The sequence below is a fragment of the Salvelinus fontinalis genome, chromosome 13 (genome assembly GCF_029448725.1).
Source record: "Salvelinus fontinalis isolate EN_2023a chromosome 13, ASM2944872v1, whole genome shotgun sequence".
Classification (NCBI taxonomy): Eukaryota; Metazoa; Chordata; class Actinopteri; order Salmoniformes; family Salmonidae; genus Salvelinus; species Salvelinus fontinalis.
This window is the reverse complement of record NC_074677.1, coordinates 9,093,327-9,118,390: the sequence shown is the minus strand read 5'-3', so window position 1 is coordinate 9,118,390 and position 25,064 is coordinate 9,093,327. Positions and strand designations below refer to the sequence as shown.

At 43.0% G+C, this 25,064-nt stretch overlaps 1 protein-coding gene across 1 annotated transcript in view; it reads right to left on the bottom strand.

Annotated features, from left to right (window-relative positions):
* The window catches only part of LOC129868041 (junctional adhesion molecule 3B-like), a 43,905-nt gene that overhangs the window by 5,055 nt on the left and 13,786 nt on the right, over positions 1-25,064 (bottom strand). The window contains exons 2-4 of the mRNA XM_055941616.1: positions 862-930; positions 599-712; positions 210-362 (exon numbers count right to left, since the gene is read on the bottom strand). Coding sequence (XP_055797591.1) covers positions 210-362; positions 599-712; positions 862-930 — 336 coding nt within the window. The remainder of the gene's footprint in view (positions 1-209; positions 363-598; positions 713-861; positions 931-25,064) is intronic.

Sequence of the window (25,064 nt, the reverse complement as noted above, 5' to 3'; positions counted from 1 at the left end):
GGTAGTGGCAATTCTTCCTTCCCCAAACATGCAATTTCAGTCATAGCCACAGGGTGATGCATCTTTGTGTTGGTGTAAAGTCTTAAATTTGTTCTGGTTTCAATATTATACCACAGTTTACTTTCGTAATACAACTAATAATGTGATTATGGTGCAAAAAGCTAGTGGTGTGTTGGGTAGATGTGAGTTGAAGCGGCTGATATACCTACCTCTTACAACAAGGTTGATCAAAATCTCATCAAAGGTTTTCTGGTCAATTGGGGCGGTGACCTCGCAACGATAACTGGCTGAGTCTGATCTTGTGGCATTGGTTATTACTAATGTTGCAGGCTCTCTGATCCTTGCTCTGCCCTCCAAATCTCCTGCAGGAGAAAAAAAAACACACTAAGTTCCCGCTGATTTAATACAGACATAATTGATGAGTATAGAACAGAATGTCATTCCCTTATTAGTCAGATAACTGCTGTTTGTAAAGCAGGAATTGTTTGTTTCTGTAAGATGATCAAAATGTTTTATTTATTTTTGTCCCTTTGTGTCACTTTGATATTGATATTAGTGAAGATGACATTAAGACAAAGCACTCAGTTGAGTCCGTTACCTGAGATCTTCTTCTCAAAGTAGACATAACTGGGCTCCCCATCCTTAATTTTCTTCCATTCGATTCTGGGGTCGTTTGTGGAGATGGACTCTATCAAACAGGACAATTCGATAGCTACCAGACGAGAAGAGAGGAAATTAGATGCAAGGCTTTCAAAATGAAGAACCAAAGGATTGATGTTGTTTGGTGGTTCTGGTTCTTTAGTGTCAAGTCAAAGTCATGCACATCGGTGTATACATTACGAGATCTCTATTGGCTCTTACATTCAAACTCGTTGGCCCATGGCGCATCATTCGTTGTTCTCAGAATCACTGCCAACACGTTGAAGTAACCTGCAAAACAGGAAGGAGGAGGAAGAAACATAAGTCTCACAGTCACACGAACTTTGCCATTACACTGATGACCTCACAAACTATGTGCGATGCCCATTAGTGCCTGTTTGCCGGGCTATGGTTGGTGAGCTCGCTGTTACGCCCCCATTAGGGTTGTTTCTAGCCAGTTAGCTCATCCAAAATTCCAGGAACTAAATTAACATCAATCCCCTCGCTCCCAATCTACCACCCCACCCAGACGCATTCTTCATTCTTCCCAGTGTACCATGGTCTGGATCTGTTACCTTCCATTTTTAGTCTGGCGGGGCGAACCGACGTGGACTTAAGGGGGGGGCACAGTTTCTACGCACTGTGAGTAATTGTGCAGGGAGGCGCATGCCCTTCTCGGCACGAGCTCTCCCATGCCAGTGGCAGCCTAGCAGCCTGCCCGGCCCCTCTCTCTCCCTCTCTGGGCCTGACGCGAGTACCCATGTGGCAGTAATGGGCCATGGGAGTGGGCACTGCTGAATCATCCCGACAGGCCATTCCTCCACACATGCATACCAACCCAGTCACACAACCATGAATAGTCTCCCTGAGACTCAGATGATGCTTAGGCTCAAGTAGCTGCTGGTCAGGGTCACAGAGGCTTGGTCAGTTGGCTTGAGTGAACTGCATGTCAGTGTGAATGAATGTCCTAAAAGGGATAGTTCACCCAAATTGCAAATGGACATATTGGTTTCCTTAACCTGTAAGGCCAGGACGATACCAGTATCACAATATTTTTTCCATGGAAAAGAATGCAAACATGAAGCAGACCTTACACTTTGGTCCGTTAAAAACCTCCTGTATGAATAATATTGTGTGCTATAGCTTGGAAAATAAATACATGTGACTCTGGATGACAACATAATGCTTGTTTTCAACATTAGGGCTGTTTTTCAAAAAAAGTTAAATCTGCTTCGGGTTTTGTTTCCTTGCCACGATACTAACGAGTATCGCGATACTGGTAATGTCCCGGCCCTAGTAAGCAGTCAATGGACAAGGTATGTCAGCAATCCATGCTTTGGTTTAGTTTCCCTGGCACTGTTTCCAAATGCTAATGTTTTAGCATTTGTGGCACAAATCCCATTCAGGACATGGTACCGATATTAGCATTTTTCACACATCATATTCAAATAACTCATAAGTGACTTTGTTGAGCTTTGCAATCAATTTTAGATGCTTTCGGATGATTTGGACATGATGCGCCAAAAATGCTAATATCGGTACCATGACTTGAATGGGACTTGTGCCACTAAACGGTGCTAGAGAAACTAAACCAAATCATTGATTGCTGTCATACCTTGTCCATAGACTGCTTACAGGGTAAGGAAACCAATGTGTAATCTGTGTGAACTATCCCTTTTTATTTCCTGCAGTGTGTGCCACTTCCCACTGCCAACCCCTAACTTTACTGTTCCACTCTATTAGATTGTTTCTCCTGGTGACGCACTTTGACTGAGGCCAGTGGCTACTTCACCTGACTGAAACCAATAACCAACTCCAACTCTGTGGGCGTTTTCATTAAGTGGTTACCTCCAGGAGCCTTACTGATCCAGTAACACGGCTTGGCGCCCCATTGCGTCCCAGCTCCCCATCCCTGTCTAAAGAAAGAGGCCTAAGTGCCCCTGTCCATTAAAAAGACAGGAGCACATTTAGAGCCTTTTACCGGCTGAGTTCACCGGGCCTCTGCTGACACAATGAATTAGCAAGACACCACACAGTTCTTTCACACAGTAAGGCAAGTCTGCGACCTGAAGAGACAAGTCTGTCTGAAAGCATAAGGTTACGGATCCTTTGGTAGACCTTTCCCCAGGAAACTCTCCTCACACCCAGGCATTAGTAGGTGTATTTCCTGTCCCCCTCACCCTGGTCCTGCTAAGTCAATGTCAGTCTCATACCAGTTCCTTGCTAACTATCCAATGCACGCATAGGTGTGGGAGCTGTTTGGGGTCGCCCTCTAAAGCAGACTGGGTAAGCTGCTTACCCTAAGGTCTATGAGATCGTTACTAGACCACAGCTTGTTTACCTTATGTCGTCAGTTTAAACACCAAGCTATACATTGTCCCACGGGCTGAAAAAGGCGAATATTCACCCGCTTAACTTAATATAAGATTAAACATTTAATGAAATGTAAAGTTCAGGAGTGGGAGTGATGGAAAGGAAGGACTATAAGTAAGTCTTTAGTGTAGGCCTTCAAAGCTTTAATGTTCCCCCATTGCTAATGTTAATTGCTATGAATCTTTAATAGCAATATTTTGGGCTTTGTCTCTCGAGATGTGATCCATTTCATATAGTTCTAGTTAAACAAAGACAACACAAGTTAGGCCCTGAGAGTAAAAAGTTCTACATTTATATATGTATATACAGTGGCAAGAAAAACTATGTGACCCCTTTGGAATTACCTGGATTTCTGCATAAATTGGTCATCAAATTTGACCTGATCTTCATCTAAGTCACAACAATAGACACACATAGTGTGCTTAAACTTAATAACACACAAATTATTGTATTTTTCTTGTCTATATTGAATACATCATTTAAACATTCACACTGTAGGTTGGAAAAAATATGTGAACCTCTAGGCGAATGACTTCTCCAAAAGCTAATTGGAGTCAGAAGTCAGCTAACCTGGAGTCCAATCAATAAGGCGAGGTTGGAGATGTTGGTTAGAGCTGCCTTGCCCTATAAAAACACACATTTGAGTTTGCTATTCACAAGAAGCATTGCCTGATGTGAACCATGCCTCGATCAAAAGATATCTCAGAAGACTAAGAATGGTTGACTTACATAAAGCTGGAAAGGGTTACAAAAGTATCTCTAAAAGCCTTGATGTTCATCAGTCCACGGTAAGACAAATTGTCTATAAATGTAGAAAGTTCACCACTGTTGCTACTCTCCCTAGGAGTGGCCGTCCAACAAAGATGACTGCAAGAGCACGGTTCAGAATGCTCAACGTTAAGAAGAATCCTAGTGTCAGCTAAAGACTTATAGAAATCTCTGGAACATACTAACATCTCTATTGACGAGACTACGATACGTAAAACACTAAACAAGAATGGTGTTCATGAGAGGACACCACGGAAGAAGACACTGCTGTCCAAAAGAAAACGGCTGCATGTCTGAAGTTCGCAAAAGTGCACCTGGATGTTCCACAGCAGTACTGGCAACCTATTCTGTGGACAGATTAAACTACAGTTGAGTTGTTTGGAAGGAACACACAACATTATGTGTGGAGAAATAAGGCACAGCACACCAACATCAAAACCTCATCCCAACTGTAAAGTCTGGTGGAGGGAGCATCATGGTTTGGGGCTGCTTTGCTGCCCTGCCCTGGACAGCTTGCTATCATCAACAGAAAAATTCATTCCCAAGTTTATCAATACATTTTGCAGGAGAATGTTAGGCTATCTGACCGCCAATTTAAGCTCAACAGGAGAACGACCCAAAACACAGAAGTAAATCAACAACAGAATGGCTTCAACAGAAGAAAATATGTCTTCTGCAGTGGCCCAGTCAGAGTCCTGACCTCAACCCGATTGAGATGCTGTGGCATGACCTCAAGAGAGTACTTCACACCAGACATCCCAAGAATATTGCTGAACTGAAACAGTTTTGTAAAGAGGAATGGTCCAAAATTCCTCCTGACATTTGTGCAGGTCTGATCCGCAACTACAGAAAACGCTTGGTTGAGATTATTGCTGCCAAAGGAGGGTCAACCAGTTATTAAATCCAAGGGTTCACATACTTTTTCCACCCTGCATTGTGAATGTTTACACAGTGTGTTCAGTAAAGACATGAAAACGTATAATTGTTTGTGTGTTATTAGTTTAAGCAGACTGTGTTTGTCTATTGTTGTGACCTAGATGAAGATCAGATCACATTTTATGACCAATTTATGCAGAAATCCAGTTATTTCCAAATGGTTCAAATACTTTTTCTTGACACTATATAAACTCAGCAAAAAAATAAATGTCCCTTTTTCAGGACCCTGTCTTTCAAAGATAATTCGTAAAAATCACTTTAAAGGGTTTAAACACTGTTTCCCATGCTTGTTCAATGAACATGCACCTGTGGAACGGTCGTTAAGACACTAACAGCTTACAGACGGTAGGCAATTAAGGTCACAGTTATAAAAACTTAGGACACTAAAGAGGCCTTTCTACTGACTCTGAAAAACACCAAAAAGAAAGATGCCCAGGGTCCCTGCTCATCTGCGTGAACGTACCTTAGGCATGCTGCAAGGAGGCATGAGGACTGCAGATGTGGCCAGGGCAATAAATTGCAATGTCCATACTGTGAGATGCCTAAGACAGCGCTACAGGGAGACAGGACGGACAGCTGATCGTCCTTGCAGTGGCAGACCACGTGTAACAACACCTGCACAGGATCGGTACATCCGAACATCACACACAAATTAGCTACTGTATTTGTAAACTGAAACATCAAATAGTTTTGTCAAAGCCTGCAAGTCATTCACATATTCCACAACATCGAGAGCCTAGTTGAAAGTGTTCAGGCGGAAGTAATAGAATAGCTCCACGTAGAAAAAAACGTATTTGCTTGTTTGGTAACTCGCTAATGCCTCTGACAAGCCCTTGCAGCCATGGTTATGTGGCAAACTGTACTTTTGAAATGTCAACTCCTTCTTGATTGGAATAGTCACAGAGGGAGAGATTCTCAACTGAGAAAATCAATTCTATAGTAGAATTGGTGCAGAATAAAGATGAATATCAATCACCACTTTCCTCATATATTTCTAGCTATATGCAATCTTATTTGCACAACTGCAGACATTTCTTCCCCCCTCAGAGTTCAATTATGCATGTATGTAGGAGTGTATGTTAATGAGAGAATTATATAGGCCAAGTATCTCATGGTACATGATAAAATAAAACAAAAACCTCTTGATTGTGTGCTCATTAAAACAAAGCCACAAAAGCTTACCTAAATATATCACTTAGCACAATAGTATTTTGTCTTTGATTTCACCAAACAGCTTTCTTTTTGTTTTGACCAGCTAATGGACTAGCTTAGGCAAGCCCCTGTTCCATCTTCCTTGTTAACTCAGATAGTATTAGGTGCAGATTTGGTGCTTAAGTGAGCTTGATACTCCGATAAAAGGTTGTGAGGTTTGCCTTAGGTTTGCCTTAGAAGCAGCTGCAAAAGTGTGCAAAAACCCCAGTCAAAATTAATAACTTTAAAGTCCCAACATCCAGACCACAATATTAAAGTCAAAACTCTCTTGGTGAGTGCAGAAGGCAGCTTTTTAAACAACACACTAAATAATACTGTGAAAATATACTGTCCCTAACAAGTCCCGATCTTTGGTAATTTACACACACAGTCTTGTCTGCAAGCAGGATGGCTGAATTCTTAATAATTTCCCAGGGTTGGCAGGTGAGGCTAGGTGAACAAAACAGAAATGGAGCAGATCCAGCAGGCCGGAACCTTGGTTGAACATACATCCTCTTAACAATTACATCCTCCTGAGCGTTTGCACGGCAACAGATGGAGCTTTCCTGATGGGGGCATTAGCTGAGAGGCGGCAGTGGCCAGGAAAGTGTTCGAGGACTAAGCAGCAATAAAGAAGTGATGACTGTGCACTGTGGGACAGGTGTCTCCCGTCTCTCTTCCCTTCCCCTGTCTGCCTCATCCTGAACTATGACCCATCTGTCATCCTGTCTGTTCTCTCTCTCTCTCTGCTCTCCCCTAGGAAAGATTCTAAGGTATTGACCGCTTCCCAGAGCCATGATGCATCTCCTAACACCTGCGTCTGAGAGGCTGCAGTAGTGTTTCCCACTGTCTTCATATACAGTAGATGGCCAGGTCTTTGTGGTGTGTGTGTGCCTGTGTGTGTAGTTTAAGCCCTCAAACCATGCAGGTGCTCCGTGACCTACATTACCTTGTCTTTCCATCTCTCTTTCTCGTCTTCCTGGCAGGGCACAGCTGTGTGCGATCTGGCAATCTGCATGGGAGTATTTTAATCTCCCTCGCCCTTCTCAAGAGGGACGGCTGGTTCTTCTTGGTAATCTTAGTGTAATGCCCTGATAAAACCCCAGGCTTTGCGATGCTGAATAAAACAATAGATGAGGGACTGGAGACAAAAGCTATCCCTTGGCTTCATTTAGAATTATACGCAGATGACATGGAGCGATGGAAATTGAACTGAGGACTAGAGAATGGATGCCTGCATGTGAATTGGCTCCTAGCTTTCTGTGGTGTTACTATTGGAAAAATCAACAAGATTTCCCTTTCTGCTAGTAAAAGAAAGTTATAGAGGAGTGTGATGTCATAAATGGAGGGGTTCATTAAGCTTCCCAGTGAAATCCCTAAAGTAACAATTCTGCCTAGCACCTCCGCGAGATACACCCACGTCCCTTTAAAACCCCAGACATCAAAGTACCTAGTTTTGCAAATTATCTGCTAGTTGCTGTTTTTCGAAGCTTTGTTCATGTAAGGCTACACCCCTTTGGAACACACACAAACACACACGTGATTAGGGATCACATGGGACTTGGTAAATGGGCAGAATCTGCTTTGACACGTCTAGTCAGTGAACATTGAGCACATCCCGTTCATTCAGCAGCGCATGAAGCAGATAATATTCCTTGTTATTTTTTAACTGCTGCATTGATTTAATTCCCCGAAGAGGAGGACGGCTGTTTGTTCGCTGAGCAAGTGGTGCCCACGGAAAAATGCATTATCCTCAGTCAGCGCCAGCAAATTGGATGGGATGTGTTTTTGTGCTCTGCAGCTTCCACTCCATATGTGGATTGTGTTAAACTAGGCTCTATCCCAGTGCTAAGACATATACAGTCCAGTATAACACTCCGCAAGACTTAAGAACTCTTCTCCCTCCGCTGCCCTAAAGGCTCTGCAATGCTGCATGTTGGCCATGGTGTGTAGTGGGTCACACATTCTCCAATTCAACCACCCGGGTAACTGCCCTCCTGTACCTCCACAGTGTCTTGGCCTGGAGAGTTTTACTTGTAGCTGAGGGAGTCTATGTGAACACTTGGAATTCCTTCAAAGAGAGTAAATATTTATCTTTACAAGCAAAACTAGGTTACAGTTTTTGTCACCACATACTTGACCACAGAGTTTTCTTTGGTCGGTGCTGCAAGAAATTAACTGGCAGGCCCCTCATGAAATGTGCATGCTAAACCAGATTGTGGTTTCAGTTACGTTTATCCCAGAAAATCCAAACACTTTCACAAGACTGTCAGACAGGATAGTTTTCAAAAAATATTTTTTTAAACGTCTCTGATACATTTTACCCTTGGGCGATGCCAATTCTCACTTAGCTTAGTTGCTAATGTCTATCTGGATGCAAAGCCAGACTAATGAATGAATGAATTGACATTTACATTCCATACAGCATAAGCTCCTTGCTAAGAAAAGATTTTGCACTGATTCCAAACAAATCATGCTCCAGTTTCCACAGTTTCTATACCTAAACATACAAATTCCTAGACTTTCTTCCCTTACCCCACCAGTAAACAGAAGCTCTGGTGGTGACCCACCTGTTTGTGTGAGCTGGGGAGAAAGTGGCTGAACTGACCTCAAGTCCTCTGTGAAAATAACAACCTCTAACAACAACAATAGGAGGGACTGGTTTTAGGGCTAAGCTCGCAGGCCAAGTGACCGCAGGTTGTGTGGTAACAGCTGTGGTCATCCGGCAGTGGCGGTCACTCTCGCCAGCTGACTTGTCCGGTCAACTTTCTTATCCCCCCTCACCCATTTACATTTACATTTAAGTCATTTAGCAGACGCTCTTATCCAGAGCGACTTACAAATTACACCCCTATTTTTACCCTTCCACCCACAGTTTAACATTATGGGATGGGAGGATACATAGTGGCGAGGGCACACTGAAGCCTCTTTACATAAGCACTGAAGATTACCACCATGTGCCTACTATTACCATACCAGAGGTCTTATGTTGAATTTTCATCTCTTTTCTTTGGCCTATCGAAAAGTGCCACTTCTGTTCTTATTGGATGACACTAATAACCTCTGGTTTCAATAAAACACTGAATCCATCTGTTTATCCACCAAGCTTGAGCTCTGACCAGATATTCTGAAATGAAAGGTTTGTCTGCTGTCACAGACAGTCACAGATATGAAACCCAAGGAGCAGTAACAGCATCTGCGTAGGCGGCAATCAAATAAGTAACCCTAGGCAACTAAAACAATTTGACTATTGCAGTGATATGCTGTGATAGCACAATATGCTGTGATAGTGCCCTAAGATTCTCATATCTTTGTGCCTTATTATCCCGAATCACAGTTTGTCGCTAGACTTGCCTTGCCATCTCTGTTTTTCTCTCTCTCATCATAATTGCGTAATAGCTGAACAGTCTACAGATGGCACCGGCAGAAAGTCATTTTGTATCCAGAAGGCTGGTGTTGCTAGTGGATACCAGAGCTGGGAATTACGTCACATTGGCTACATCTATATGATGATTGAAACAGTCTCTGGATGATTGTCAACTGTTGTGAAAGGATGACAGATCTGCTGAAAACGCGTACAAGCAATCAAATTCCAAGTTTGGAAATGTACAGGAGGAGCTTTGTAGTCTTCGCTCATTCCAGTGTGACTAAATATAGTGCAGTTCAAGCAAAGATAACGCAAGCCTCAAAGAAAATGCCTCAGATACTCCTTCAGCTGCTGAGCAAATGTCACCAGGCTTGATCTTAGAGAGGAGGGCTGAGCGTAGTGACAGTGCAAGAGAGCAGCAAACTTCAATTGTATGTCAAATATCATGCTATATCAAACGGTATAAAATCAAATCAAATTTATTTGTCACATACACATGGTTAGCAGATGTTAATGCGAGTGTAGCGAAATGCTTGTGTAAGAGACCTACTGCTGAGAAACTGCACTGTGTATGTGTCTAATGGTCCCTGATTAGAAGTTGTGGCTGGGTATCAGGAGTGAGCTCATTTGCATTCCATCTTTTCCAGGTCGACTCTGACACAGTTCAGTGTTACCGGGAAGGGCTCTTTGTGTATTCATTTATTCTTCATTTGTGTGGCTGCAATAGGCCCCGCTCTGTGATGCCTTCTATTCCAGGGCAGCCCCCTGTGCCTTTATGGCAGGGATGGAGCCCTCTTGATCTACACAGGTCAAAGACTAGGCCTGACTAGAACCACTGAGAGAGTGGAGGGGGTAGTAGGGGTGACGGTGTCACTGAATGCCTTGGAAGCTGTCACTTTGTTTCAGCATTAACGTCTGCATCTGGTCCGCTCTCACTTTGTCCTCCAGCGGAGTAGTTACTAACTCACAAGACTGGTCCACGGAGTGGTGGATGGAACTTTCACTCTGCCAGCTTTGGACGGGATCTAATCTTGCTTAACTTTAGAATAAGATGTGTCAAGTACTCTAAAATGTGCTATTCAATTGAGTGCAGACATTTTCTGAATGGTCTTTGAGGAAAATATTGCCACCCACATTCGAGTCATGTGCCCTTTCCTGTTTCAGTATGACAATGCCCCCTTGCACAAAGCGATGTCCATACAGAAATGGTTTGTCGAGATCGGTGTGGAAGAACTTGACTGGCCTGTACAGACCCCTGACCTCAACCCCATCGAACATCTTTGGGATGAATTAGAACGCCTAATCGTGCAACATCAGTGCCCGACTTCACTAATGCTTGTGGCTGAATGGAAGCAATTCCCGGCAGCAATGTTCCAACATCCAGTGGAAAGCCTTCCCAGAGGAGTGGAGGCTGTTATAGCATCAAAGGTGGGACCAACTCCATATTAATGCCCATGATTTTGGAATGAAATGTTCGACGAGCAGGTGTCCACATACTTTTGGTAGTGTATCTTCACTCAACAGACCCTCTGTATACATAGACTTTACAGTTAGACATCACTCCTCACAATTTCAAGCATTTATTGTTACTTTTCTCCATAAACTATTCAGCTGAGCTAAACTCAAAAACACAGGCCTACATTTCCAGTATGTAGGCTATTGCCTGTGTTGTATTAAATGGCAAGCATACTGTTTATGTAACTGCCTCTTAGGTAATCTCTCCGTATTCGGTCTAAGTAAGCACCTACCTAATCATTTCCAAGGGCAACGTGAAATTCAGAGATGTCTGATAACATCAAATTAAACTTTTTTGTCACATGCGCCGAATACAACATTTGTAGACCTTACTGTGAAATGCTTACTTACAAGCCCTTAACCAATAGTGCAGTTAAAGAAAGAGTTAAGAAAATATTTACCAAATAAACACAAGTAAAAAATTATAAAAGTAACACAATAAAATAACAATAACGAGGCTATATACAGGCGGTACCGGTACCGAATCAATATGCGGTGGTACAGGTTAGTCGAGGTAATTTGTACATCAATAAAACTACGAGAGGGTGATCTGATGACAGGTAAAATAATCTAAGCTTGGAGCTGCTAATATAAATATTTATATCCAGGCACAATATTTACACAGGAAGCGTTATAAGTGGGTATGAAAGTGAGAGTGGAGAGGAGTGGTGTGCCAGTTCGACATGCTGCTGTGCATAAAGTGAAGCTGCCCTGCTATGGGTTGTGTTTAGCCAGTTTTTGAGTCAATTCTGTCATTTGAGCCGGTGTCAGTGCATGTTAGTGATGATGTAGTGGACAATCGGAGGCAGCAGGTCTGTGAGTTATTCCTCAGTTATTAAGAATAGGTTAGCGTTTGAGAAGCCTTGCGGCTATTTATAGTGGCTGTCAACGCCAGGCTGGGCCCCCACAGTTTGCTAATTGGTTGCAGGTAAGTGTAGCAGCACTACATCTCCTACCATTTCACAGGCAGCTGGGGAAGCCTTGGCCATCCTCCCTTAATAACATCAATTGGTGGCTCATTTTTCAACCCCAGACTGGCCCCAGTGTAAGATGCTGTAAACGCCTTCTGTCAAGGCAAATCGAGGCATAATGCAGAGGCGATAGTTACCCTGACATGGCACTCCAGTGCAAACAATATGACACGCCACACATTTCGGACGTCAAAATAAATTGGGGAGCTCTCTGAGACCGTGGTGGGGGCTTAAGAGATCCAGGGGCCTAATTCAGCTCAACACAGCGTTTTTGGGGCAAGGGACAGAGTCAATCCTATGCTCGTAGCGAAGCTCCTACCACGAAAATCTGTGTAACATCGGGTGCCAGAATTAGCTGCTCTCTGCACAGATGGCATTGGCTCTGCTCGCTGCAAATACCTCGCATTCTAGTCCAAGCAGACTGACCTCTTCCTTAATCCTAATTAGGAATGTAATTTCCACCCCAGCCTTACCAAGTGCAATTAAAATAAATGTCTTCGTGTTGTGTCGGGAAAGGGAAAATATGCTTTTGTGGGTTTTAATTGGTTTCTGTGTGAAATATTATGGTCAAGAGATGGGCAAGAATTGCTGATTGTGATGACATTTTGAAATATAAACTCAAGCAATCAGGTTTAAACATGGGTATTGCTTGTGCACTCCATAACTCCTGACAGTGTGTTCATAACAATACACAGATACAGTTGAAGTCGGAAGTTTACATACACTAAGGTTGGAGTCATTGAAACTTGTTTTACAACCACTCCACAAACTTCTTGTTAACAAACTATAGTTTTGGCAAATCGGTTAGGACATCTACTTTGTGCATGACAAGTATTTTTCCAACAATTGTTTACAGACAGATTATTTCAATGTATAATTCAATGTATCACAATTCCAGTGGGTCAGAAGTTTACATACACTAAGTTCACTGTGCCTTAAACAGCTTGGAAAATTCCAGAAAATAATTGAATGGCTTTAAAAGATTCTGATAGGCTAATTGACATCATTTGAGTCAATTGGAGGTGTACCTGTGGATGTATTTCAAGGCCTACCTTCAAACTCAGTGCCTCTTTGCTTGACATCATGGGAAAATCAAAAGAAATCAGTAAAGACCTCAGGGAAAAAATGGTAGAACTCCACAAGTCTGTTTCATCCTTGGGAGCAATTTCCAAACGCCTGAAGGTACCACGTTCATCTGTACAAACAATAGTATGCAAGTATAAACACCATGGGACCACGCAGCCGTCATACCGCTCTGGAAGGAGACGCATTCTGTCTCCTAGAGATGAACATACTTTGGTGCGAAAAGTGCAAATCAATCCCAGAACAACAGCAAAGGACCTTGTGAAGATGCTGGAGGAAACAAGTACAAAAGTATCTATATCCACAGTAAAACAAGTCCTATATCGACATAACCTGAAAGGCCGCTCAGCAAGGAAGAAGCCACTGCTCCAAAACCGCCCAAAAAAAGCCAGACTACAGTTTGCAACTGCACATGGGGACAAAGATTGTCCTCTGGTCTGATGAAACAAAAATAGAACTGTTTGGCCATAATGACAATTGTTATGTTTGGAGGAAAAAGGGGGAGGCTTGCAAGCCGAAGAACACCATCCCAACCGTGAAGCACGGGGTGGCAGCATCATGTTGTGGGGGTGCTTTGCTGCAGGAGGGACTGGTGCACTTCACAAAATAGATGGCATCATGAGGATGGAAAATTATGTGGATATATTGAAGCAACATCTCAAGACATCAGTCAGGAAGTTAAAGCTTGTTAGCTAATGGATCTTCCAAATGGACAATGACCCCAAGCATTCTTCCAAAGTTGTGGGAAAATGGCTTAAGGACAACGAAGTCAAGGTATTGGAGTGGCCATCACAAAGACCTGACCTCAATCCTATAGAAAATATGTGGGCAGAACTGAAAAGGCGTGTGCGAGCAAGGAGGCCTACAAACCTGACTTAGTTACACCAGCTCTGTCAGGAGGAATGGGTCAAAATTCACCCAACTTGTTGTGAGAAGCTTGTGGAAGGCTACTCAAAACGTTTGACCCAAGTTAAACATTTTAAAGGCAATGCTACCAAATACTAATTGAGTGCATGTAAACTTCTGACCCACTGAGAATGTGATGAAAGAAATAAAAGCTGAAATAAATCATTCTATCTACTATTACTTTGACATTTCACATTCTTGAAATAAAGTGGTAATCCTAACTGACCTAAGACAGGGAATTTTTACTAGGATTAAATGTCAAGAATTGTAAAAAACTGAGTTTAAATGTATTTGGCTAAGGTGTACGTAAACTTCCGACTTCAACTGTATATAATACATGGAGGTATTGTGGTTAAATTCCTGGACAGTTTAAAGAGTTGGCAACGCATGGTTTTTTATTGGACTGTTAACTAATTTACCGCCTGGTGATTTACCGCATAGCTCTATCCCACCAAAACAGGCAAAAATTTCAGGAACTTTTCAAACACCTCTTACACTTAAAGGGCTTTATCATTATTTTCACAATTTCAAAGTATTATCACAACCTGTGGAAAGGTATATATGTAAATCCCTTTTTTGACTGCACTGGGCCTTTAACACAGACCTTTTTTCCCCCAGCGATTACCTTAGCTTGTAATGCCTTATTTGGCCCAATACACTAGGCTAGAATTCATAGAATGGCGCCGGAGGGGATGGCTGCCATTTTACGGGCTCCTATTTTGTATTGTTTGTAACTTATTTTGTACATAATTTTGCTCCTACCATCTCTTATGACCGAAAAGAGCTTCTGGATATCAGAACAGCAATTACTCACCTCGAACTGGACGAAGATGTCTTCTTTAATGAGTCCGACGTGAAGGATATACTGCTTCTCTGAGACCAGGCCCAAATCCCCGTTATTCGCATGAAGAAAAAAGATCAGGGTTCCTTGTGAGAATTTGTCGGCGAGTTGGTAACCCGCTTCTACCATCCGTTCTATTGGCCAACGTGCAATCACTGGAAAATAAACTGGATGATCTCTGCTCGAGACTATCCTACCAATGGGTCATTAAAAACTGTAATAGCTTACGTTTCACCGAGTCGTGGCTGAATGACGACACGGATAATATACAGTTTGCTGGGTTTTCCGTGCATCGGCAGGACAGAACAGCTACGTCTGGTAAGACGAGGGGTGGTGGTGTGTGTCTATTTGTCAATAACAGCTTGTGCGCAATGTCTAATATTAAAGAGGTCTCGAGATATTGCTCGCCTGAGGTAGAGTACCTCATGAAAAACTGTAGACCACACTATCTACCAAGAGGGTTTTCATCTATATTTTTCGTAGCCGTCTATTTACCACCACAAACTGATGCTGACACTAAAACCGCATTCAATGAGCTGTATAAGGCCATAGGCAAACAAGAAAATGCTCATCCAGGAGCGGCACTCCTAGTGACCGGGAACTTTAATGCAGGCAAACTTAAATCTGTTTTCCCTCATTTCTACCAGCATGTCATATGTGCAACCAGAGGAAAACATAACTCTAGACCACATTTATCCACACACAGAGACACGTGTCGTCCCCACAGTGACCGTACGTATATATCCCAACCAGTAGCCATGGATTACATGCAACATCCGCACCGAGCTAAAGGCAAGAGCTGCCACTTTCTTTTTTTTTCTTTTCTTTTTTAACATTTTATCCCCTTTTCTCCCCAATTTTCATGGTATCCAATCGCTAGTAATTACTATCTTGTCTCATCGCTACAACTCCCGTACGGGCTCGGGAGAGACGAAGGTCGAAAGCCATGCGTCCTCCGAGGCACAACCCAACCAAGCCGCACTGCTTCTTTAACACAGCGCGCCTCCAACCCGGAAGCCAGCCGCACCAATGTGTCGGAGGAAACACCGTGCACCTGGCCCCCTTGGTTAGCGCGCACTGCGCCCAGCCCGCCACAGGAGTCGCTGGAGCGCGATGAGACAAGGAAATCCCTACCGGCCAAACCCTCCCTAACCCGGACGACGCTAGCCCAATTGTGCGTCGCCCCACGGACCTCCCGGTCGCGGCCGGCTGCGACAGAGCCTGGGGGCGAACCCAGAGACTCTGGTGGCGCAATTAGCACTGCGATGCAGTGCCCTAGACCACTGCGCCACCCGGGAGGCCCAGAGCTGCCACTTTCAAGGAGCGGGACACTAATCCAGACGCTTATAAGAAATCCCGCTATGCCCTCAGACAAACCATCAAACAGGCAAGGACTAAAATTGAATCCTACTACACCAGCTCTGATGCTCGTCGTGTGTGGCAGGGCTTGCAAACTATTACGGACTACAAAGAGAAACCCAAACGCGAGCTGCCCAGTGACGTAACCCTACCAGACGAGCTTAATGCATTTTATGCTCGCTTTGAAGCAAGCAACACTGAAGCAGCATGACTGTGTGATCACGCTCGCCATAGCCGATGTGACCAAGACATTTAAACATGTCAACATTCACAAGGCCGCAGGGCCAGGCGGATTACCAGGACGTGTACTCAGTGCTTATCGGACAAACTGGCAAGTGTCTTCACTGATATATTTTCAACCTCTCCCTGACCGAGTCTGTAATACCTACGTGTTTCAAGCAGACCACCATAGTCCCTGTGCCCAATAAAGCGAAGGTAACCTTCCTAAATGACTACCGCCACGTAGCACTCACGTTGGTAGCCATGAAGTGCTTTGAAAGGCGGGTCATGGCTCACATCAACACCATCATCCTGGAAACTCAAGACCCACTCCAATTCGCATACCGCTCCAACAAATCCACAGATGATGCAATCTCATTCGCACTCCACACTGCCCTTTCACACCTGGACAAAAGGAACACCTATGTGAGAATGCTGTTCATTGACCACAGCTCAGCGTTCAACACCATAGTGCCAACAAAGCTCATCACTGAGCTAAGGACACTGGGACTAAACACCTACGTCGGCAACTGGATCCTGGACTTCCTGACGGGCCGCCCCGAGGTGGTAAGGGTAGGCAACAACACATCTGCCACGCTGATCCTCAACACGGGGGCCCTTCAGGGGTGTTTGCTTAGTCCCCTCCTGTTCTCCCTGTTCACCCACAACTGGGTGGCCAAGCACTACTCCAACACCATCATTAAGTTTGCTGACGACACAACAGTGTGTCCGACAACGATGAGACAGCCTATAGGGAGGAGGTCAGTATGGTGACAGGACAACAACCTCTTCCTCAATGTGAGCAAGACAAAGGAGATGATCATGGACTACAGGAAAAGGAGGGCAGAACACGCCCCCATTCACATCAACAGGGCTGTAGTGGAGTGGGTCGAGAGTTTCAAGTTCCTTGGTGTCCACATCACCAACTATTATGGTCCAAACACACCAAGACAGTCGTGAAGAGGGCACGACTATACCTTTTCCCCCTCAGGAGACTGAAAGGATTTGGCATTGGTCCCTGGATCCTCAAAAAGTTCTAAAGCTGCACCATCGAGAGCATCCAGAACGGTTGCATCACCGCCTGGTATGGCAACTGCTCGGCATCCGACATTAACATGCTGACCAGACCAAACCCGTGTATCCGTGTGCACATGTTGATTTTGTCCACCCACACCAGAACGATCAGAACACGGAAGTTGAAATATCAAAATGAACTCTGAACAAACTATATTAATTTGGGGACAGGTCGAAAGCATTAAACATTTATTGCAATTTAGCTAGCTAGCTAGCTTGCTGTTGCTAGCTAATAAACATTGGGTTGTTATTTTACCTGAAATGCACAAGGTAAACTCCAACAATTTATCCACAGATAAAAGGGTAAACCGAGTTTGTTTATAGTAATCTCTCCTCCTTCAGGCTTCTTCTTCTTCGGACTTTATATGGCGGTTGGCAACCAACATTAATTTGCATTACCACTATCAACTGGACTGGAGTGTGGTCCTCAGTTCATCTTTCAATCACCCATGTGGGTATATGCTCCTAAAAACCAATGAGGAGATGGCACGTGGGTATATGCTCCTAAAAACCAATGAGGAGATGGGAACCAAGTTGTAGGCGCTCTTCGACGCGCGCAAGCGGTGTGGGTGCAATGATTGAATAACATGTATGTGTACATTTATTTTGGTCAGCATGTAAGGCGCTACAGAGGGTAGTGCATACGGCCCAATATATCACTGGGGTCAAGTTTCCTGCCATCCAGGACCTATATACTAGGCGATGTCAGAAGAAGGCCCAAAACATTGTCTAGGACTCCAGTCACCCAAGTCATAGACTGTTCTCTCTGCTACCACACAGCAAGCGGTACCAGAGTGTCAAGTCTAGGTCCAAAAGGCTCCTTAACACCTTCTATCCCCAAGCCATAAGACTGCTAAACAATTAATCAAATGGCCTCACTATTTACATTGAACCCCCCCTTTGTTTTTACACTGCTGCTATTCGCTGTTTATTATCTATGCATAGTCACTTTACCCCTACCTACATGTACAAATGACCTTCTAACCTGTACCACGCACATTGACTCGGTACCAGTACTCCCTGTGTATAACCTCGGTACTTTTTATTGTATTTTTTACTTTAGTTTATTTAGTAAATATTTTCTTAACTATTTTTCTTGAACTGCATTGCTGGTTAAGGGCTTGTAAGTAAGCATTTCACGGTAAAGTCTACCCTTGTTGTATTCGCCACATGTGACAAATACAATTATATTTGAAATTTGATTCGATTACTCAGCCACGTTGAACCGAACACTAGGCTCAGCCACGTTGGCCTGGGCTACATTGATAAGCGGCCATTGTTGTTAGTGCCGGCCAATGTGTGTAGCAGATACCGGTGAGCTAAGGCTTGCCTGACAGCTGAATAATAATGTCACACTGCTAGCAGAGACGTGTTGACTTAGTGAGGCCAAAAGCCTTAATCCGCCTCACTTCCTGGTCCAAAGGATGCTCGCTGTGCGCTGAAAAGAGCTGAGTTGAAAGGGAGTCCCCTGTGACACTGCCTCTGGGGACAAGGCCATTGGCAAGACTTCATTGGCTCACTTGAGCTTTTCCTCACTAGTGTTTCACAAAACTGAGCCTTTTCACAACCTATATATCTAAATCTAACAAAGTGATTTGGCTTTATCTTTTCATGTCTGTGTTTCCCAATGGGAGTCATCTACTACATAGCCTTAGATCCTGTTGGAACTGATTGGAACATGCCAATTTTCTATTGGGCAATGTGATAATGGCTGAAACACATTGTAGCACAGCCAGAGATGGTCACTTACTCTTTAGCAACACAATTGTGGTGTTCACAGGCCAGAGTGTGTGAGAAGGCAGCAGGGAGCTCATAAAGTCTCCATCATGGGCCTCCCAGCAGCATTCAGTCCACTCATTGAGATCCTATCGGCCCTAGAACAGCAGGCCAAGCACAAATCCCAGTGCTCCCATTGTTTTCCTCTCCAGCAGTGGCCCCCCATAGCCGATCTCATTAATTGCCTTTTGTTTGCACTCCTGAACAAAGGCATCTTGTGCAGTGGGGCAGCAACTCCGAATGCCTGAACAGTTAGGCCAGTTGAATGCATAAATAGCCTATACATCCCCATATTCATCTCTCTATTCTGGACACTTAAGTTCTGTGAAGCTGATTATTTTTACATAAAATACTCTGGTTTCATACTGTGGTTTCATGACTTCCTGGTTGTTAACAGGCAAATGATTTGATGCATTTTTTATCACCCATGATTCTGTTGCAAGGTATTCCTTTAATAATGTAATTCTCACTGGCATTAACAGAAACTGTAGGCAGAATTAACTAGCATCTTTGCTGACTCAAAGATGAAGGTTCACACCTCTAGACATCTATATATTTGTAAAATTAACCTCAGTTAAGTCTTTCGTTCCATAAAAGTCATTATTTTGCATATACTGGCCATGCAGGAAGTGCTCTATGGCAACCCAATGAAAAATGTGTCCTCTTTCCACTTGCTTTCACTGTGATTCGGTAGCAATGATGGATGTCAACGGGGTAGGGCCTTTAAATCAAGGCCGCCAACCCCCATTACTCCATGAATAGACTCTTGAAAATGATAGGCAGTTACGCAAGACTTGATTCAGAAAACAAATAACAAGGGGTGAGGTTTGAACATGTAGACTAACTAAACATAGTGTGAGGCATTCATAACAGACTATTCAAACTAGACTCGTTTTATTTTGTACTTATTTACTGACAAAATAGTAGTGTCTACATTTTATTCCGGTGTAGAGCTGTCCACAATCATTACTATCGAATGAGGGAGTCTGGGTTCAGACCATATCCTGCTCCACCTAAAAGATCCATACTTGGACAAAATATTTATTTTGACCAGATTTGAAGTAGACCTAGACTCAATAAATATGGCTCTATATTTTGTTAAATGCTGTGGGCAGCAGTTCTGGCCTGTTTAATTGTTAGTTAGTAAGCAGTTAGTGTGGAGTGAGTGCGGGGGAGTGTAGAATGTGAGGTCACCCAAAGCTTTTGACATCGTGGGGACAACCAACCGGTAGTGCTGAGCGATTAGTGCTTTTTGAGGTTGGTTCAGTTTCTGTTAATAATCTGAATAAAACAATTGATAAAAGTTCCATGATAGTAGTGACTGCCCATTACTGCTTATCACTTATTAATCAACATTTATTCACATTATTTTAATAAAATATTTCAGTTGTTGTGTATATTGCATTAGTTTTATTTGATTACTTTATTTTCATTCCAAGTCATCATCTCATCTCTATAGAGCTGCTGCCTATGCTCTGACAAAATCATTATTTTAGTAGATCTTCTAAGTAAATAAGACATACTTTTATGACTGCTGAATACCAACTATCAATCACTTAGATCATGTATTTTCAGGTAGAGAGAGATACCACCCGAAGCAACTGCTCTCTATCCTTCTCGATAACGCATTCTTCTCTCTTTTAAGGAGCATGCTAAAAGAAACACGGACTGGACAAGTAGGCATGCAATGGATTGTAAGCATGTATGGTCATTGTAGTTAATTACCACGTTTTCTGCGCTAATCTATGTAGAATATTGGCCTGTTGGAAACTACAATTACTACTACATAGCACAGTTCGGGATTGATCTGATTTATCTCTAGAGAAAACGTGCAATGTGCGCACTGAGCTCACAGCACAGAAAAAACTGAACTTAATGGAATTCAAATAATCGATCAATTAGTTGTTTAAAAATTAAAAATAACTGACATTTCTGTTAATCACTCAGCACCAACAACTGGTCACAGGTGATGCAGAGTTTTGATAAGCGTGGACAGGGAAAAGGGTCACTTTCCAAAAGGAACCTCATTTGAGGTCAACTAACGACAACAGTCATAACATTCCCTGATCATTTATTTACTGTCCATTTTGATAATCCTTGCTAGTTAGAATACCCTTGTCCAGATGATATTTTAAAAAGTGCCTTGCTCAGAGGCAATTATATTGTTCTGCTAAGATATAGTCTATGTAGTAAATGTCAATTAAAGTGTTTACTACAGTATGGTTTGTATTTTAATGTTTGGCATCACAAAATTACTGTGTTCTGACTTTTCTGATGGAAGACGCACTCTTACCACCCACTATCCCAATGCTAAAGACTACTAAATTCCACAACCTAGGATATATAACTGAATAAATCAGGACTATTTCATAACCATTTCTAGACTAGATACTAACACAATGCTCTCCTATACCAAAAAGGATTGCTCTCCTATATCAAAAATTGCGTGCTTTGAAGGATTGCGACATCAAAGTGTGCAGTTCCCTGGTGAGCGATCCCAGCGACTGACCCAGTGAGCAGGCCTTTAGAACAACATGTGTACAAAAGCATACTCCAGACTCAAATAGTTAGCATAGGCAGTCTGAGGAGCAGGGCAGAGAATGTTGCTGAGCAACAGGTGGGAGAAAAGGGGATAACCATCTGAGCCTCATGCTACCACTGACAACCCCAAAGGACCCCTGCTTCCATCACCTGCTCGGGAGGAATCCCCCACGGGTTTCCATGGGAAATGCCGGACAAACGCGCCGCATAGCAAAACTGCTGAGCGCTCCATGCAGCCCATTCTGTGGCCGAATTTAACGCTAGCAATGTAGTCACACTCATGCCATCACAGGAAGTAAGACATACTGTTCAATGTTACAATGCAACCTGGTGGTTGGACACAATGGTGAGTCACAGAAGTGTGTTCATGGCAAAAATAGAGGACAGCTGTTGACCTTTGTCACCTGCCTGTTTTTGCAAACCTAAGTGCTCTGTGGTGTTCTGTTTGATAAAGCAAAAGTGCCCCTTCGATTGCCCTCCATTTTTTTGCCTCAAACTTAAAATTGGAAAAGGGGGGGAAACATCAAGAATTAAGGATGGAAAAAGTTGCATACAAACATGAAATTGGCAGGGACTTTTTTCAATATACCATTTGCCTTTCTCTGAAGCTCTGAAAGACAATGATTTACATGGCAGATTACACACTGTTTACATGTCAAGACAGAGTCACAAAAAAGAAACACGCTCGCATCTGGATCTTGATCCAGAGAGAAAATGATTTTGTTCACTAGACAGATGTGTAGTGCACCGCTGAGGTGTGTTCATAAGCCCATCTCCAAACCAAAGAGAACGATCACCAGTCTCTGTCTTATGGTCTCTTGCTATGCTTGTTCTCATCTTCTGTATATCATGCAATGGAGAATTCCTTGGAAGATGCACTTTAATGATACAGGTTAACAGTATTATTACAGTCCTAGCTGAGTAATTCTAGCATAACTCAGCTAACCAAGATTTGTTTTTTTTTAAGCCCTTTAAATGGGAAATAATTATGGCCAAACTCATTAGTCACACTAAGGAGAATATCCCGTCAATTACTGGGGAGTGTCACTGGTCTGCATATTGCTCCCAGTATGGAATGTCCAGACTACGATGGAATCTTTGCAGCTGCACATAGTAATTATAGTGACCCCACCCCTGATAAGTGATGTCTCCAACCGATTGGCCAACTGCTGTCTGATCTCTAAACAAGCGTCCAGCTAAACTCTGGGGGAAAACCATCAAATTGAGTGGGCATCGGTAGGTTTAACCAATATACAGTACTCTACGCTACCTTCATTGCTCACATCTGGGGCCACTTGTAGATCTGTTCGTTTGACCACGAGACCTTCCGAGTCCTGTCATTCCCAGGTCTGTCTCGAAACATTGGGCTAACCTACGCCCTGAAACCACAGTATGCTGCCCAAAGTCATATGCAGGATGATCCTGAGTGTTGATGATCTGAAATAAAACTGCATGGTTGGCCAGTTCCGCATGAATGACCCTCAGAGCGGGGAATTAATTACACTGAGAATCGGGGGAGGCTATTTAGAGGGACTCATCAGCCCAGAGATATAGATTCCCTCTGAAAGTGTGGTGAAAATGCACAAACCCATAAGATCATTGTTCTGGCTCAAACCGGATACAACCGGAATGGATGGGTCTGAGGAGGCTGGGGGGAAACTTTTGTGTTTTTCCTCTCCTCATCCAAAGGGCACACTCCGAGACCCTGTGTGAGCACCATCAAATAACTCGTCCTGCCTACTAAAAGGCTTTTGTTCTTATGTTTTCTACCATTCTTATTTATTTTCTCAATAAATTATTTGTTGGCTTTATTCTGTCACTGCTGTTTTATGCGTTCAATATTTCAAGAGCCGCACATCTGTGCTCTCATTGTTCTTTCAGAAAGACTATAAGACATGTCTTCATCGTACCAGCAGTGCATACTGGAAATGAAGAACACAGGTCAAGCGTAGCAAATCTTCTTATGGTGCCGCCTGACCAGATTGTTCCACCAGGGTCATTGTACTTTCATCTAAAATGTGCAGGGCTGTCTGGATATATCTCTCAAAACAATTTATTTTCATGGTTTGTATTCAACATTCTACATGGGTATGCAAGCAGCCTATGTTTTAAGATGTGGGTTTTTACAGTGAGGGCCTTAAAATGTAAATGGGAGGGGGGGATATGAAAAGATGAGGCTGTACAGCTTTCCGTTAATTGTGACTGTGTGTGTGAAATGTATATGCATAGAGGGTCCTATCAATCAATGACAGAGCACTGTTTTTAGAAAGGAATGTTAGCCTAGTGGAGACACGACAAATTCTGCATCTAGGCCTAGTGCTTCATATTCATCCTTTGAGCTTTTGCCATGACAAAATAGATGAATAATAAAGAAAACATGTCATTTTCTATCACAATCTATTATAATCCTGACTTCAAACGTATTATTGTTGCTTCTATTGGGATTAAATAGGTTTTAAAAGGACAAGTTTAATCTGTCTTTTTCTCATCTCCCATGTTGCCACGATACATTTGCTTTGTTCACAAGTCGTAATTTCTATATCTCTATATCATCTAGAGTGGTCTTGAATTCATTCCAGCGTTACAATGAACCTCTTCTATATGGCTATGGTGAATGTACTAGTATCTTTGTTGTGGTGTTATTCCACATTGTGAGAATCTCTTTTAAGCCTCACACAATCATCCCCAATAATAATGTCTGATTATTCTGCCTGTGTGAAACCTCTCCAAGGTCTTGTTGGCTCCTTTTAAGGTTATCTTGTAAGACCTGATAATGACCATTGTATAAACATGTTCAACTCGGGAAGTCGGACTATCTAGGAGGAAATGGCAGATGAGATAGTGTGGTCATTTTGGGATGTCTCTGCTGCATTTCACATTAGAATAAGACTAGAATGTTGAGAAACTGACAATTTAGTTTAATTGCAACCTTCCTGCCTTAGAAATTATCTAGATGTGACAAATTTGATGAGTTGTTCCACATCTTTTTTTCTGTCCTATTCACTTTTTCTTTCCAATGGCTGACACGACGGTGTTTATGAAAATCTATTCAAATTTCTGTGCACTTCCACGCGTTGGCCTTTTCTTTTTTTTCTTTTTTTTCTTTTTTACCTGCTAACGTCACCAGTTCAGGCAAGCACCCTTATCAGCCCCTATAGGCTCTGCTACTAAAATGGACTCTTAAGCACACGGATGCCTAAACTCTCTCTACAGCTCTGAGGATGCGGCCTTGTCTAGCGTCCGGTTACAGTGATGACAAATGCCCGCCAAACCTCTGAGTCACAATAAAAATGACTCAAATTGTTTTTATTTTTCTACAGCTTGCTGTAGCATGGTTGACAAGTAAGTACTACAGGCAGTACACCCTCTTACGAAGCTCAGTCTAGGGCCACCATGTTACTAACTCGCCACCAATGTCTGGCATGCCGACAAATATCTCAGGCACTTACCCAGGGTATGCACTCACACACGTGTGGCAGCTGTACTGTGTACATGCTGTATCTGG